Source organism: Ruditapes philippinarum, unplaced genomic scaffold (assembly GCF_026571515.1).
Source record: "Ruditapes philippinarum isolate M1 unplaced genomic scaffold, ASM2657151v2 ctg1818_1_1_1_1, whole genome shotgun sequence".
Taxonomy (NCBI): Eukaryota; Metazoa; Mollusca; class Bivalvia; order Venerida; family Veneridae; genus Ruditapes; species Ruditapes philippinarum.
In genome coordinates, this window is record NW_026854168.1 from 25,620 (window position 1) to 42,144 (window position 16,525).

The 16,525-nt window shown below is 32.1% G+C and overlaps 1 protein-coding gene across 1 annotated transcript; it reads right to left on the reverse strand.

Annotated features, from left to right (window-relative positions):
• Positions 1-3,733: 3,733 nt before the first annotated feature.
• On the reverse strand, positions 3,734-14,925 carry LOC132739240 (heat shock 70 kDa protein 12A-like). Its single transcript, XM_060726903.1, has 5 exons — positions 14,867-14,925; positions 10,661-10,963; positions 9,712-9,933; positions 9,432-9,588; positions 3,734-6,454 (listed from the first exon to the last, which is right to left on the reverse strand). Exons 1-5 carry the CDS (start codon positions 14,867-14,869, stop codon positions 5,397-5,399), a joined length of 1,743 nt encoding a protein of 580 aa, XP_060582886.1. The 5' UTR covers positions 14,870-14,925; the 3' UTR covers positions 3,734-5,396.
• Positions 14,926-16,525: the final 1,600 nt, after the last annotated feature.

The following is a 16,525-nucleotide window of genomic DNA, read 5'->3' on the forward strand; positions in this document are numbered from 1 at the left end:
CTTAAAGTAACAATTTAAGTCTCGGTGTTTAAAGAATTATAAAGAAAGAAAAAGGAAAAATTATAAAAAAATGTTTCATTTTCTTATTCAAGAATAATTTAATAGATTTTTTCAATAATATTATTTTACGTGTCAGACAGGATTGTATTGTGTTTACAGCGATGCTCGATAAATCAATCTTCATCACCCGCCCATGTCAGTTTATAATGAAGTCATTTTGGCACCTTTATATATACTAGGTTGCTTACTTAGAATTGCGAACGAATTTGCCATAGATTTTTCTCATGTATCATATCAACTAATATGGATAAAATGGGAAATTCTAACCACAATAATAAACAATAATAACTTTTTTCTACAATTATGGTATTTTCCATTATACAAAAAGTTTCAGTTGAGTACAAGTTTCTGTATATATATACAATGTATATGGCTTGCTCTTAACTGCAAATATTGCATCAGAAATGACTTAATTAATTATATTATACCTCATTTGCATACGCCCTTCTATATTTAATATGACGTCACCCGGTCCATAAACCGCATACAGACCGGGGGCGGTCCATAATTCTTATGAAGACCGTTTAAACGTAACTTTTACGACGTGCGAATTTCACGACGACACAAACAGATAACTCTCAAACTGGATCAGCATGTGTCCCAGAAGTCTGGTGCAAAGGAGTTATTTTTCCTATTTATAAAAAAAGGGTGATGTAAATAACCCTGACAACTACGGAGGAATCACTATTTTAAGTTGTTTAGGAAAATTATTCACAAGTATTCTTAATAACAGACTTAATACTTTTTTAGAAAATTCAGGACTGTTATGTGAAGAGCAGGCTGGTTTTCGTAAAGATTATGGAACTGTAGATCATATATTTACTTTGAAACTGTTAGTTGATTTTTATCTAAGTAAGAATAAGAAATTATATTGTGCATTTGTGGATTATAAAAAAGCTTTCGATTCTGTAAATAGAACTTTTTTATGGATGAAACTTTTAAAGCACAATGTAGATGGTAAAATGCTAAGGGTAATTTATAGTATTTACGACAAAGCTAAATCCTGTGTAAAAAGCACTCGGGGATTATCAACATATTTTACAAGTGCAACAGGTGTCCGTCAAGGTGAAAACCTATCACCCATTCTTTTTTCTGTCTTCCTGAATGATCTTGTAGAACATATCTCAAATACGTACAATGGTTTAGATTTACTTTCGCAGTCTATTAAAAATGTACTAAGTGATGATACAGTAGATGTTTAATTTAAATTGTTTTTACTGCTTTATGCTGATGATACTGTAGTTTTTGCAGAATCTGCATGTGATTTTCAATTAGCACTAGATGCTATGTCTACTTATTGCGAGTTATGGAAACTTCAAGTAAATACAGCCAAAACTAAAGTGGTGATTTTTTCAAAAGGGAAATGTAGAAATACTCCTTCTTTTTACTTTAACAATGCCATACTTGATATTGTTGAGGATTTTAGCTACTTAGGTGTTAAGTTTAATTATAATGGTAAGTTCAATAAAACTACTAAATACCTGTGTGACCAAGCTAGAAAAGCTATGTTTGCTGTACTTAAAAAATCCAGAACTCTTTGTCTTGATATAGATTTACAGTTACAACTTTTTGACTCCATGGTCACTCCTATTTTGTTATATGGTGTAGCAGTGTGGGGTGTAGGTAACATTGATATTGTAAAGCAATTTCAGTTGAAATATCTTAAACTCATAATGAATGTCAAAAAGTCCACTCCCAGTGTTATGGTATTTGGGGAGCTTGGTACTCTTCCAATTGATTGTGTCATAAAATGTAGAATCCTAAATTTTTGGTGCAAAATCATTAATTCGAAACCTGATAAAGTATGTAATATTATGTACAAACTAATGTTTGAATTGGACCGTCAAAACGTATATCACTCCCCATGGATAGTTTATGTTAAAAAATCATTGCAAGAGCTTGGTTTTGCTGAATACTGGATAAACCAATCTGTGTTATCACCTTCTTATTTTAAAAATATTGTCAAATCTAGAATCAAAGACCAATATGTTCAAATGTGGCATGAACAAGTGTTTAACTCTAGCAAATGTATCACTTACAGAATTTTTAAATCCTCATTTGAGTTAGAACCCTATTTTAAACTTTTACCTAGAAATCTAGCCTTATCACTGTGTAGGTTTAGATGTAGTAACCATAAACTCCCTATTGAAAAGGGTCGTTATATAGGTTTGGATCATGATTTAAGATATTGCCATCTCTGTCCAAATAATTCTTTATTAGGTGATGAGTTTCATTATATTTTTCAATGTCCTTATTTTAACATTTATCGTAGAAAGTACTTGCCCACTAATTTACGAAGAGGTAACATGTTTAATTTACAGCAATTATTTCAAAATACTGATAGAACTGTATTAATCAAACTGTCTGTTTTTACACAAAGAATAATGTCTATTGTGAAATAATGTTTACCACCTTCTAGTCAGTATCTATTGCCAAGTATTGTCTTTATTTTCATTATTTACTTTTATTTATTTTTATGTATTTTATTTAAATTTTTGTTATTTTTTCATCTTTAAGGTCTCATGACATTTGTAATCGCATTAAATTGTGACACTTCCTGTTTAATTTTTGTGGAACTAATTGTACCGGCGTGGTGTGTTTGCAGTGTGGGGCTTCATGGGCCCCATGTTGTGGTTACACCATGTCGCTGCATCACTTCATTTGCGTTTTGGTCAGGAACTTTCATTGTGCGGTTGCATTATGTCTCATTCTAGTCACTCATTTGTAAAGTCACTCATAATTTAAGTATCTCTAGTCTTATTTTTGTATTTATCATGCAAATTATTTTGTCTCAAGCTTTATTTACACATCTGTATTGTTTTGTTAATGCTCATTTGTTTGTGAAATTTTACTGTTTATAAACCTGATGCCCATATGGGCCTAGTTGAAATAAAAACTTGAAAAAAAAACTTGAAACTTGGCTAGGCGATGATTTGTCTTTAATTTAATTATAAATCTTATTTATACATTTTGTGAAATTCTTAAAGTCCGGGTTTTTTGCCTAGTAAAATTAAAATTTAATTTGATTAACAAAGATGGAATATTAAAGAAGCATGACTGTTTGCATCGTCGGATACCCACGATTGATAAACATGTCACATAACTTGCATGTTTATGGCCGTGGGTATCCGACGATGGCTTGTTTCCTGCATCGCATAAAAATAATAAAACAAAATCAGACAAGGGTTTGAGATATTTCACACACTGAACAAGTTAAATTATTATTTAAAAGCAAATTATAGTAAAAATGACTGCAAACAACCAGGGGGTGAAAGGATTTAGATTCGGTATAATATAACAAATAAAACATGGCCTTTCGGGCAAAATGCAAGTTTACGGACTGGTTGGTCAGACCTCGGAAGGTATATGTCCCTCAGCTGCGCTTCGGGCCATATACCTTACTTATAGATTTCAAGTCGTAAGCAATGAGCTTTAGTTCTTAAAAAATAAAAACAGTTCGTATACTCATACGGCATATAATGTACGAAGAACAATTGCATAATTCAGAGGAAATTGTTAATAATATATATGTAAATGTTTGAATTTATAAATGTTTGAATTTATAAAAGTTTCAACTTTTAAAAAAAGTCCTTCTAATAGCAAGGCTTTAGTTCAGAAATATATCCAAAACTCATAAACCACACTGTAAATTTTATTTAAATTTTGCATACAGGTGACCTTTAAGACATATAACAGTCCTATGTTGTCAATTTTACAGTTCCTAATGGTGCCCATTAGCCATGGTCTACCTTAAAAGCAAATGAAATGTAACACTTTTATGAATTATATTGCTATTTTCTCTCATCTCATGCAAAAGTATTATGTAAAGCTATACAAAGTAATTTAACAACAACAACGATGTTTTAGAATCTTCCGATATAGGTGACTTTTTAAACTAAATATTAGATATTCTATTGATGAAATAAAATGTAACATTATATTTACTGCTTATAAAGTTGACACATTGTAGTTTCTTTTACCATCAGTTAATATTTATGCTTCTTGAAAAGTAAAAGTCTATGTGTACAGTCAATATATCATCTATTAATGTAGTAAATTTATATGTGTTTTTCAATTATTAAAACACTTGTAATTCGACAACATTTACATTGGATTATCTTCACAATTAAACACAAAAATGCATGTCAACATACATATTTAATAACATATTTAAGTATTCAATTTAAAGAAAAACAAATTCAAAGTTATTAGTTATCAATGTTTGCCGAAAAAAAGTACTAAAACGCAAAAGAAACTGTACATGGGGTTTGGGGCATAATTTGTGTAATATCGAAAAATAGATGCTTGCAGAGGTATGTCTTGATAATTTTAGAAGGGGTACATTATGTTTTACAAATAGAATGGAACAGCATTCTCCCTCATTTTGTACAACGTTATGTCAATTCTTGGTCACATCGTGTTGCGAATATATCAACTAAAATCATTTCAATTCACTCATTATACTCGCATTATCAAAAGATTTGTTTTTTATCAAGCCGATAAACATTTTATTTGTAAAACATTCATAGTCTAAATATACAGCATTTTATGTTATAATACAATATCAATGTGCCATATGAGGATAAATTTGGAATTACTTATCTTGATTATTAAAAGAAAACATGGATACTTGTTAATTAAGCAAAAACACAAAACATATTTTTTCAGGAATGCATTTGTGCATTATCATAATATTAATTCCACTATTCACGTGTCTTAAAACAATCACACTTTATAATATAATCGTAGTTTTGTCATCAAAATAGTTCAATACAATATTAAATTGTTACAGAGTTTGACTAATTTCATTAACTTTTTTTAATTATGCATGTCTTATTTAGCAGGTCTTTGACCTTAAATTGTTTTTATTTTATTCACTGATTAACCGAGGAAATTAATGGATGCTTTTTCTAATTTCCCCGTTTTTACATCCTGAGTTGTCACCTCCATTTCTGTACCGCTAAATGTAAGTTCACGTGACAAGTCTCCATCATAGACTGACAGCTCTATCCTCATTGTCCCGTTGAGTTTGCAACCTACATCGGTATATTTTGGATCCTTCATCTCTGACGCATATATGGGAAACAGATGATTTTCTGATCAATGTAGACTGTTGTGTAACTTTGTTTTATCTGTGGCTCTCTGACTTTGACTATTAGACTCCGACTATTTACGTGTCTTAAAGCAATCACACTTTATAATATAACCGTAGTTTTGTCATCAAAATAGTTCAATACAATATTAAATTGTTACAGAGTTTGATTTATTTCTTTTATTATTTTTAGTTATGCAAGTCTTATTTACCTTAAATTGTTGGGTTTTTTTTCATTCACTGATTATCCGAGGAAATTAATGGACGCTTTTTCTAATTTCCCCGTTTTTACATCCTGAGCTGTCATCTCAATTTCTGTACCGCTAAATGTAAGGCTCACTTCAACTTCACGCAACAAGTCACCATCATGGTCTGGCAGTTCTATCTTCATTTTCCCGATCATTTTGCAACCTACATCAGTATATTTGGGATCCTTCATCTCTGACGCAAATATGGGAAAGGTTAAGCTTTTTTGATTCCTGTCGATTGGTGTGTAAATTTGTTTTATCTGTGGCTCTCCTACTTTTACTTTTTTATTTCTCTCTACATGCTTGTCGAATGTTTCCATGCATTGAGGTCCCGAATCGGTCATTACACGTTTGCTTTCTGGATCTTCGCCTTCTTTAAAATTGCGAAATACCCTTACGCCATACGTATACTTCAGTACTCGTTCTGATATCGAAGTTGGACTATGTCCAAAGATAAGCGCTCCTCTCAATATTGACGAGGACGCTTCAGCAGGTATGATGACATCAATGCCACGAAAGCAGGATTTCACCCTCTCTTGGAGCATAGGGGACTCAGAAAATCCCCCAACCATTAAAATGGCTTTAATAATTCGGACGGCTGGATCTCTAATGAGGTTTTCCGTATGTTGTATTGTTTTGGTCAACGAAACATCAAAAAGCTTTTTAAATACGATTGCGTCAAACTTCATCTTGTCAGCAACAAATGTAATATTTTCAGCATAGGAAGATGATTCAACAGCATCTTTAAAGGTTTTTCGGAATTTACGTTTATACTGCTCACGAAGAGTTTCGGGTATCTTCATAACAATTTTTGTCTCTTTATCAGGTTTAATTGTTCTTTTCTTCAGTTCAAAATCACGCCAAAGATCTAGCCAATCATCCGGGCTTTCCTGTTTGAAATCTTGATAAACCCTTTTTCCTACTAAATCAATGATCAGCTTTTCAAACGCCTGGTCTACAAGAGTACCACCCCAGCCACCTCCGCTTGCTGCTTGTATTTCTTTTACAGCGCCATTAGCTTGGACTTCATGGACTGTAATATCTATTGTACCACCTGTTATATAAAATATGCTTAAACTACCTTCGAATTTATCGGCCAAACAAATATATAAACTGGTGAACCAATAAAGCCTGATATTTTTACGTTTAGAATGAAACGTTCATGCAGATATTCATTCTATTATCTTTTCAATAATCACAATTATTTCTTGTGTATTATGTAGTAGAAGCAAATTTTGTTTGGTATCAGATCAGAATCATTATCATAATTATCATTTTCAATTACATTTTAGATTATTTTGAAAATAAAGTTACATTATATACACTTAATTTAAAATTTTAATACAAATTTTTGTAAAACTTAAGAAGCGTTATAGTTGACAAACTGCCCGTAATTAAGCATAGGGTTCAGTTTAAAGGGAAAATGACAAAAACTCAATTTCTGATTCAATTGCAATTTGCTCATAAATTGTTAGTGGCTGTACAGAATTTTAAAGGATTATGTTTCACAGAGGAAGACTGGCATATAATGCCTAATTTTATGGTTCATTTATGATAATATGACTGATTTAAGGATTCTATTAAGAAAGGTGGAATGGTTCTATAAATGATAAATGTTTACGATATTTGTCTTAATCAAGAAAATTATGACATAAAGGCATTAGAAATCAGACTTTGCTATACGAAAATACTCAGAACTAGAGGAGTCGATTCGGAACTCATTATTTATTGTCAAATTTTAAAATGACTTTTTAGAGAGAGTAATAGAAACCCCTTCATATCATTTTTAAAATGACTTTAATTCCAATTTTGTTTGTCGTATTTCACAAAAAAAGACAATTTGGAAATAAACTACTTTAAGAGTCTAACCATACAACAAGTTCCCTATTCATTATTTGACTCTCAAAGTGCACCACAAAGGCGGGACAATATACGTCTGATTGTGTATTTGTTTGCGTTTCAATTAGAGAGGAGACCCAATCAAGAAACTTGCCTGAAAAATGTTTTATCTTAATTATCCTTATGATACTATATGACCTCCAGGTTGGAGGCTATTTTCCCCTAGGTACATGATTCATAAACATTTATAGAAGTTTATTAGGCAATGCTTAATGTCAAATATAGAGGCATAGTATTTATCCACAAAAGATAAAATGTGTTTTCCTTTACCTTAAAGCAAGTGACTCCCGACAAGGCCAATTTTGATCTGTGGGTCTTGATTAATATAACTTTTGAACACATCTACAAACTGATGCTACATGCTAAATATCTAAGCTCATGGCTTTGTTGAAGTTTTACACAATAAAACTTACATTTGTGTTTTTATATAAGTCTTTATAAATAAAATGGTCCCAGGGCGGGCCAATATTTTCCGAAAGGGCTTGATTTATTTCAGTTTGCAGAATTCACAAGTTAATACTACACACTAATATTTTAGCTTGTGGCATTGAAGTTCGCACAATAAGTCTTAAATGTTGGTGTTATTTTTTTCTACATAAAATAAAGAAATTGAACAAAATTGCAAATGTTGCAGACTCGGTTTGATTGACCCTCTTCCTGGACGGTAGTAAAAATTGCAAAATACCGTCCACGCACCTAGCACCGGTTTAAGCAGAAGTCTATATAAAGTGACTCCTGGGGCTGGGCATATATTGACAGAATGGGGGTGAATTTAAATGTCAGTTTTCAGGAGATCCATAAGGAAATACTGCATTCCTTCTTATTGCAAACAAATTTCATAGAAGTCTATATGAAATATGTGACCCACGGGGTCGGGCCTATATTGACCCAAGGGGGTATGATTTATATCAATTTTGTAGAGGTCAACAAGACAATGCTACATGACAAGTATTTAAACTCTAGGTGTGTAGCTTAAAGACCAATATTAACCCGATTGGCGGCATGATTTATACCAGTTTTGTAGACACCAACAAGGCAATGTCACATATTAAATATCTAAGCTCTAGGCAATGTTGTTTTACAAAATACTTAAAGGTGTTATCTTATACATCTTACGTAAGTGAACCTCGGGCCGATCCCAATATTGACCTAAGGAGCATGATTAATACAAATTATTTGTGGTTATATGCTAAATATCTAAGCTCTGGACACGATGTTTCACACAAAAAAATCTCAGATTGGTTTTTCCTATATAAGTAACAAAAGACCCCAGTGGCGGGGACAATATTGAACCAAGTGGCATGATTCATATCACTTTTCTAAAGGTCAAAAAAGCAAGGCTACATGCTATATATCTAAGATCTAGACGTTGTAGATTTGCAGAATGAAACTTGTGTTTTCCTATATATGTTTATATAAATCAGGTTATCCATTGGGCGGGGCTTATTTTGATCTCAGGAAACCCATACCTTTGTTCAGCAAATTGTTTCAATATAAGTAATATTTCGGCCAAAAAAATTGTGTATCGGTTCAAAAGATACAGAACGGACACGAAGGTTTGAAATTCATATAAAATGACTAAGTGTGACGTTGACCATGGCCTAAGGAAGGTAAAACTCACGTTCTGCACATTTGTCTCAATATGATTAACATTTCTTCCAGGTAGTTTCACTTCCACCAGTTCAAAAGCTACCGGACACGAAAACTGCTAACAGACGGAAGAACGGATAGACAACTAGGTGCATGACAAAATACGCAGACATTTTTCGGCGTATAAAAAGCAATAGAAAACATATTGTAGATAGCTGTGCTCGTATTAAAATCTAAGTGACATATTATGATCTATAACCTTTATACACACATAATTATTGCAGAAATAAAACATTGTATCTCAAGTTTACAATTGCTTTGCTTTAAATTTTCAGATAACTTACATGTATATATTTTACAGTTGAACTTAGCAAAAGGTAACGCTTCTAAATTCATTATTTGATTCTCAAAGATTGAAAAGGCAGTAGAAGTTATAAGACACCTTGTCCACAGGTTACAATATGATTTGATAAACTGAGAATATTTCTGTTAATCAATCTTATCAGAGAGAGAGAGAGAGAGAGAGATTTATAAATATATACCTCCAGCGTCTAGCACCATGTATCTTGTTCCAGCTGGGAAGGAAGCAATGCATACATCAGTAGTGTCGATTCTTTTTTCAACTGACAAATGGCGACAGAAAATAGAGGCCGCTTCTGGTTCAAGTGCGATACTTAATTTGCGATCATCAATTCCAGCCTGAAGAGACATTGTAAGTTGATGAAATTGTCCACAGCACTACCTTTGATATCTTTATCAAAATTTGAAACTAAACAATTAACTTTTGAATGAAACAAATCGATGAATATAAACATAACAAACCTGTTCGCTAGCTTTTCTCATGAACTGTTTTGCTGAGTCTGTCCAAATAGCCGGAACAGTGATAACCCAATGAACCTCAGACTTCTTAATAACTCCGGACATTCTGTCTTTGATTACATCATGCATATCATCAACAAGGTATTTTATTGCCATAGCAAAAACATCAATTGCAGGCAGTTTGTGCCCCATTTCATCCGACAACGTCATATTCAAGTCGATTGTCTGAATATCAAAACATGAAAAATTAATGTATACGAAAATTCAACATATGTTATATTTGTGGTTAATACATGTATCAACATTAGAAAATAACGTCAACGGAACGCAATCTCGATTATTTCCTGTCGCAATGGGTATTACGTTCCTTGAGTAGCTTAATGAATAAATTCCCGTTACTTCAAACTGTCGGAAGAAAGTGAACGGTAGAGGAACATTCGAATGATGGCGGTATATTCAACCAATCGTTGTGGAAAGGTGATAAAGGAAATGTTTAAACATGTTTTTGCTAATATATACATGTAAATGTACAGACGAACAAATTGATTTCGAAATAACAAATAGCGAAAGGGTAATACAAGATTACAAAAAGGAGATAAAGAAAATGGAGCGAATTGATTAATAAGTATTGTCAACAAGAAACTTCATAGTTATAAGTCGTGATTAAATATTCATTTAAGGACTTTATATAGGAACGAGAGAATATAAATGGAAAATAATAAAAGAAACGGCGACACTTGACAAAAACATACAAACGAAACATAAAACTGAGAACGATGCTATTCCTTGTTGATCCTAGTATTATATCCTTACATTATATATAATCAATATATAATGCGAGTGAATGATAAAGAAACAAAATATGTACAAGCAGGATTATCAAACTAAGCAATGTGTAACAATCAAGGAACTGTACAAATGAAATTTATTTTAATATAAAGATAATCCTTACATCCCCCATTTGCTTATGAAGTTTCATTTTAAATCTCTGAAAGTAGTAGTATCCCTCGTGCTCTTCCTGTTCTATAAGCTCTTTATAACGGTTTTCAGCTTCGTACCCAAAGGCTTCAAGTTCATTGCCACCTGGCTTAATAAGAACCACTGTAGGTGTTTTCTCTGTGATTATCGAGCTTCCCGAATGCCATTGCTTCACAAATCCTTTCGTCGGCTCTGATTCAAATTCATGAGAAAACATCACTGCCCACCCTGAGTACGTTGTTCCAAAGTCTATAGAACCAACCAAAATATCACCAGCCTATAAACAGATGAAAACACAAATTGATTAAAATGACATCCAAAACCGAATGATACAAATGACTTGTTTAAAGCTTCTCAGTGTTATCTACCACCTTGGACCATTATTATGATACAAAGCCAAAAAGATTAGCAGTGTCAAGAAAATGACACCCTTTTAAATTAAAAGGGTCTCCACTGAGGATTAAAAGCCTAAAACATAACATTTGAATTTCTTTCATAAATGAGCACAGAAATATATGCAAAGGTAGTTAAGAAATATACTTTGAAAATAATTGAAAATCGTATTTTTATGCTTTTCTTAGCCCGATTTGAGTGAAAAGTGTTTAAATGCTTTTCAATTTGGGTCATTTTTTTACAATTTGATCATTCTGGAAAAACGAAGTGCGCTAATGATCTGAACATCAAATTGTACATTTATCTGAAAAAAATATTTTCAGTCCCATCATGTCAAAAAACCTCAGTTGAGTCCCTTAATGACAATAAGATATTATTTTGTCATTATTTGTTCGAAATAGATAATTTATTCATAAAAAAAACTACATTTTTATGATTTATCAAATTCAGTTAATCAAATTAGATCAGAAATAATCATGATTTAAATTGATTAACTCTGATTATTTTTTATGAAAGAGGTGTATCATCATGTATTAATTAAGCATTAGTGAAAGCATTCTTTATATTTAATAGCTGGTCCCTCTATTTATCATTGACAGCGCATACGAGACGTAGATCTATAATTATGCAACTTTAAATGATTTACAAAACATCTGGAATAATGTACAACAGTACTTAAAGCAGCACGCCTCCAGATTCATGATAATTTTCATGAAAGTTTTGGAAATGTATTCAAAATAAAATATTATGAGCTGATCAAATAAAGTAATCTACATATTGCAATTTGCACATACAATCTAAGGAAATTCCAAAAAGTGGTCAACATATGCAAAATAGCCCTTACTGTGTTAGTAACGGTGATAAAATACTGCTAAATCTTTAACAAGTCTTAAACTGCACATAACATGTAAAATTTTACTAGGGTTTTGAATGTTTTTACCTTTCCTTTAATGTTAGTACATTTTTCTCAATATTGATTTTCTTGAAATATTTTGGCTCATCTGGAAATCTAAATAGAAAATGACCTGTGCGTAGGAATGATTTGGTAAGGTATCTGTAAAGAGCGCATTTTTGCGCGAAGCTTCTTAATTGCTGCATTGCAGCAACATTTGTACTTGTTTTATAATGGAATGGCAAGAACTATCCTTTACATTTTATTTGAAAAAAGCCAATGAGATTCCTAGACTTAAATTTGTTATTCTAAATTGACCAAGAAAAAAATCTTCTTATCTGTTTTTTTTACAGGAATTCAAACTGTATTTAAATGACCTCCGGCCAAAAAGATACAAAATGAAATAACTAGTATGAAAATATATACTCCTAAATCACCGCGTACAAGAAAAACGTTTCAAAAATGATTAAACCCATGACTTCATGAGCATTTTGTGAAAAATGGCTGTTTTCATTGAAAAGTCTCCCGTTACAAGTTCAAATTGCTATAAAACTAAAAAAACTGCTTCAATACTAATCAAACTTGGCACAAATGTTGACTTGGCCATTGCCTTTGTAACAACATGACAGGCTTAAATTTCCTGTTACCATGGCAACGAGGGGACATCTCAAAATTGCAAAAATCACTATGTTGCGTTGATTTTTTCCCATCAAAATTGATTTCAAAGTGCTGCAACTTCTCAATGGATTGAGATAGAGTCAAATGCTTTTCAGCGTTGGTTACACGTTACCTTATGATCGATCTGGGGTCATTTTTAGCCTCTCACAAGTCCAAAATTTTCTTGGCGATGAGGGGGACTGCCGCCCCCCCCCCCCCACCACCCCCCCCAGACAGAAGGGGGCACATCACCCTTCTGGCAACCCCCTGATGTATCTTTTGGTTGGGGGCCGCGCCGAAAAAGTGGTCACTTTTTTAAACAACATTTCTCAAACAAAAACAAGTGTTGTGGGCCTGTATAAGGCATTTTTTCACCATTTGAGACAACAATAATGGGGGGTGAAAAGGGCGTTAAAAGGCGTGTATATCGGGTAATGGGCTAAGCTCGGTTATCATAGTTTTAACATAGGGAGAACTATCCTACTCACACCGGTGTCGTCACACTGTCGATTAATGTTTTCGTTTTTCAAAACTTTGAATACTTGTGATTATTATCCTCTGAGGCAAAATTAAGCATGGCAATTAACAAGGACAATAACCCAAAACAAAAATTATGCAAGCGATAGTTCTTGTTCTTAATCACAGCATTTCGCCTCTATGAGATATATCAATCTATAAAATTGAAGTAAATGCCTACTTTACTTTGTCGAGTCATGACCTATACAAACATTTAGTTTGAAAAATTACATACCAACTCCAAAATAATGCAAAAGATAGTTATTGTTTCTTTTTCTGCATTATATCTTTTAATCTGATTTATATTTCTAAATCCGATACATTTTAGTAATATCCCACACAAATAAAAGTATGAAAAAATGGCATAGAAAAAATGCTATAACGTGATTTGTCAGTTAATTAAAAACAGTATTTATAAAAATAGTTTTGCTTTAAAAAAAACAAAATAGTATTAATGCCAGTGTCTTGTCAAATCTACTCGAAAATATATATCTGTGTTTACCTTTGTATTTACCCATTGATAAAACACACTTGGAGTACTTTTATTCAAATTGAACGCATATGTAATTTGATCGATATTTAAATGTTTACATTTAAGAACCCGATAAGAATACAATGTTTCAAAAATCAACTTTTCATAAACATTTTATTTAGTAAACATACCCTTTATAATACCAAACAAAATACAATAAAATGTTATATTTAAAAGTATGTTACAACGCATTTTTATTCAACATTTCATGGACCATAATATTATGTTAATGATCGAAAAAAGTAGTTTAATTATTCTTCTAAAATCATGATTCTGGCTGATTTCTATATTATAAACTACAAATGTGTAAGGATCACATATGCATGAGAAACCTAAGAAAGAAACAGACAAACAGGCACATAATACCTCAGTCAGAAACAAATGAATTATTAATATTTTCTGAAATGCTATCATGAGTTTTAACGGTTTTAGAGACTTTAAAAACTTATCACCTGAAAAAAGTAGCACTGAATGTGAAATTGTTTGGCATAATAGTCGCCAAATGCGAATAAAGTAGTATTTTGACTTCCATAACAAATGCTGATTTACTACAACTTTATTAATGGCCAAACAGCAACAGAAGAAAATGATGGTTCAGGTAAATGACCTGTGAGTGGGAGTTTCTATTTGTAAACTTTGGCAGGGTACCATGAAGGGATAATTATAGGAAAGCTTTCGAGGTTTTGTTAAAAAAAAACATTTCTGAAGCGTAATGTGTAATGTTTCACTTCAATGTTGTAATATCGTGGAAGGTAGCGTAATATCACAGTTTATCCTTTCCTGTATCTGAAGGAATGTTAACAAGTCGAAACTCGCAGTAACAAAATTGTGATAAGATGGTATGTCGCGCGATACAAACGTTTATATTTTATCAAGGTCAAAAACAATCTGGAAAGTTCAATAATCAAATATAGAAATCTACCTTCCCCACATAATGTGGTTTTTTATAAATACTAGTACGAAATACATCTCATCTTTAAATTAAGATATCATAGTTTTTGAACTAATAGAAGCATGTTTTTGTTTGAAGTAATTTGCAACATTTGTTCTATTTACCGATTTTTTACAAAATGTTCATTAAAAAACATGGTTCCTGTTTGAAAATATCACCTGATCGTATGATTCTCTGTGAAGCATCTCTAAGAATGACCTAGCGCTGAGAAAAAGGAAGAAAAACAATAATAACTCACCATTTCGCTGCTGTTTTCAAAATGGCCACAAGGAAGTTAAATGCATTGCGCGATTTTAGGAAACGGAACTAAATTATGATATCAAACATTCAATTATTTTGCTGTAGTAATACGTGACAATCTCTGTATTTCAGTTATTATTATTATTATTTTTTATTATTATTATTATTATTGAATAAATTTTTTAATTTAACTTTTGGTTAAACGTGTTTCTTTCTGTAATAAGTTGTTGTAATTTAAACAGAAAGTTTTTGTTTTTAGTAATCCGATCGATTTCAGTGGGGTTTATCGGCTATTTAACACCGGTTTGGAGTTTTGATAGTTTTTTTATGGAAATTGGACACGATTATACCGCATACGAATTGCATTAGTTTTTTTCTTATTGACAAGGATACAACCCGTTGTGTTTTTGTATGCTAGATGTATTTTATTATCATATGAAAATACAACATAGTAAGAACGTAAAATATCAATAAAAGTGCGTTATTATTGTTACCTTATAAAGTTTTATCTATATTATCGAAGGGAGAACATGTATAAAAAAGAACATATACATGTACTTCCTTACCATTGTTCATTGACAGTTTAACACCGTTTTCTTTCTTCTTTGTGTTTAGTGGCACAATCATGAGGAATGTTAAAATTGTAAATAAACGTACGCCATGGAACTTGTCGGTATTCGTTTGTCATTTTTTCAGTATGCGGCAAAGAATTGCACAAACACTAGGGACGATCAATGACTGTTAGTTCTTTATACCAGGAAAAATCATGAGATCAAATGGAATGGAAAACTTTAATTGTTACACTCCTCCATGAAGAAGGCTAGAATTGCGGAACAATACAAGCAATCCTTACAGCTATCGTGTCAATATCTATAAATGTATAGGTTAAGCTAAGGCTTGGAACTGTGTCATAAATACAATGTATATGCATGTAAATGTGAATATAGTCTGATAAATTCTTATCTTCTCGTCGGAGAATCTTGCTCTGGAAAACCAAAATATTTAAAGTTGTCTGTCAATGCATTTATCCAATCTTGCTGCGTCAACAACACTTAAAACGATGTCATCAACATAGCAGACTGCAGTACTGTAAGCGGCAATAACGTCAAAATTATCAAATGCGACAACATGTCCTGTCGTGTATTCATCCCATTTTTAAGTCAAGATATTGATTAGGTAATTGCTCAAACACCTTTAGCATTTTTCAAAATATGAACTCCTTATTTTGTTTATTTAAATCTATAAGGTCGCTTTAGAGCAAATGAATAGATGATGATGTCTAGAATAAGAAAACATCCTGATACTAAATGAGTATTTTTGATACATGGGGGAGATAATTATTGATATATCTCACGCCTTTTTGCAGAAAGGACTCACTTCACTACCATACTAGTAACTAAAAATAACAATAAACACGTCTTTATAAGCTGCAGACAACCACAATATCTTATCATATGCCTATAAGAATGGCATGCTAGAACGCTAATATTAATCATTCTTTTTTGGCAATTTACAATAAACTCGCTTTAAACATCCAAAGTATGTCTGATGTCTAATAAATGGTTTCTCATTTCAAATAGATATTGTTTCACAACAAAGAGGTATACGAAGTATCAAGGTTGTCGATCGAATTGAAATAAATCTGGTATACAAATGA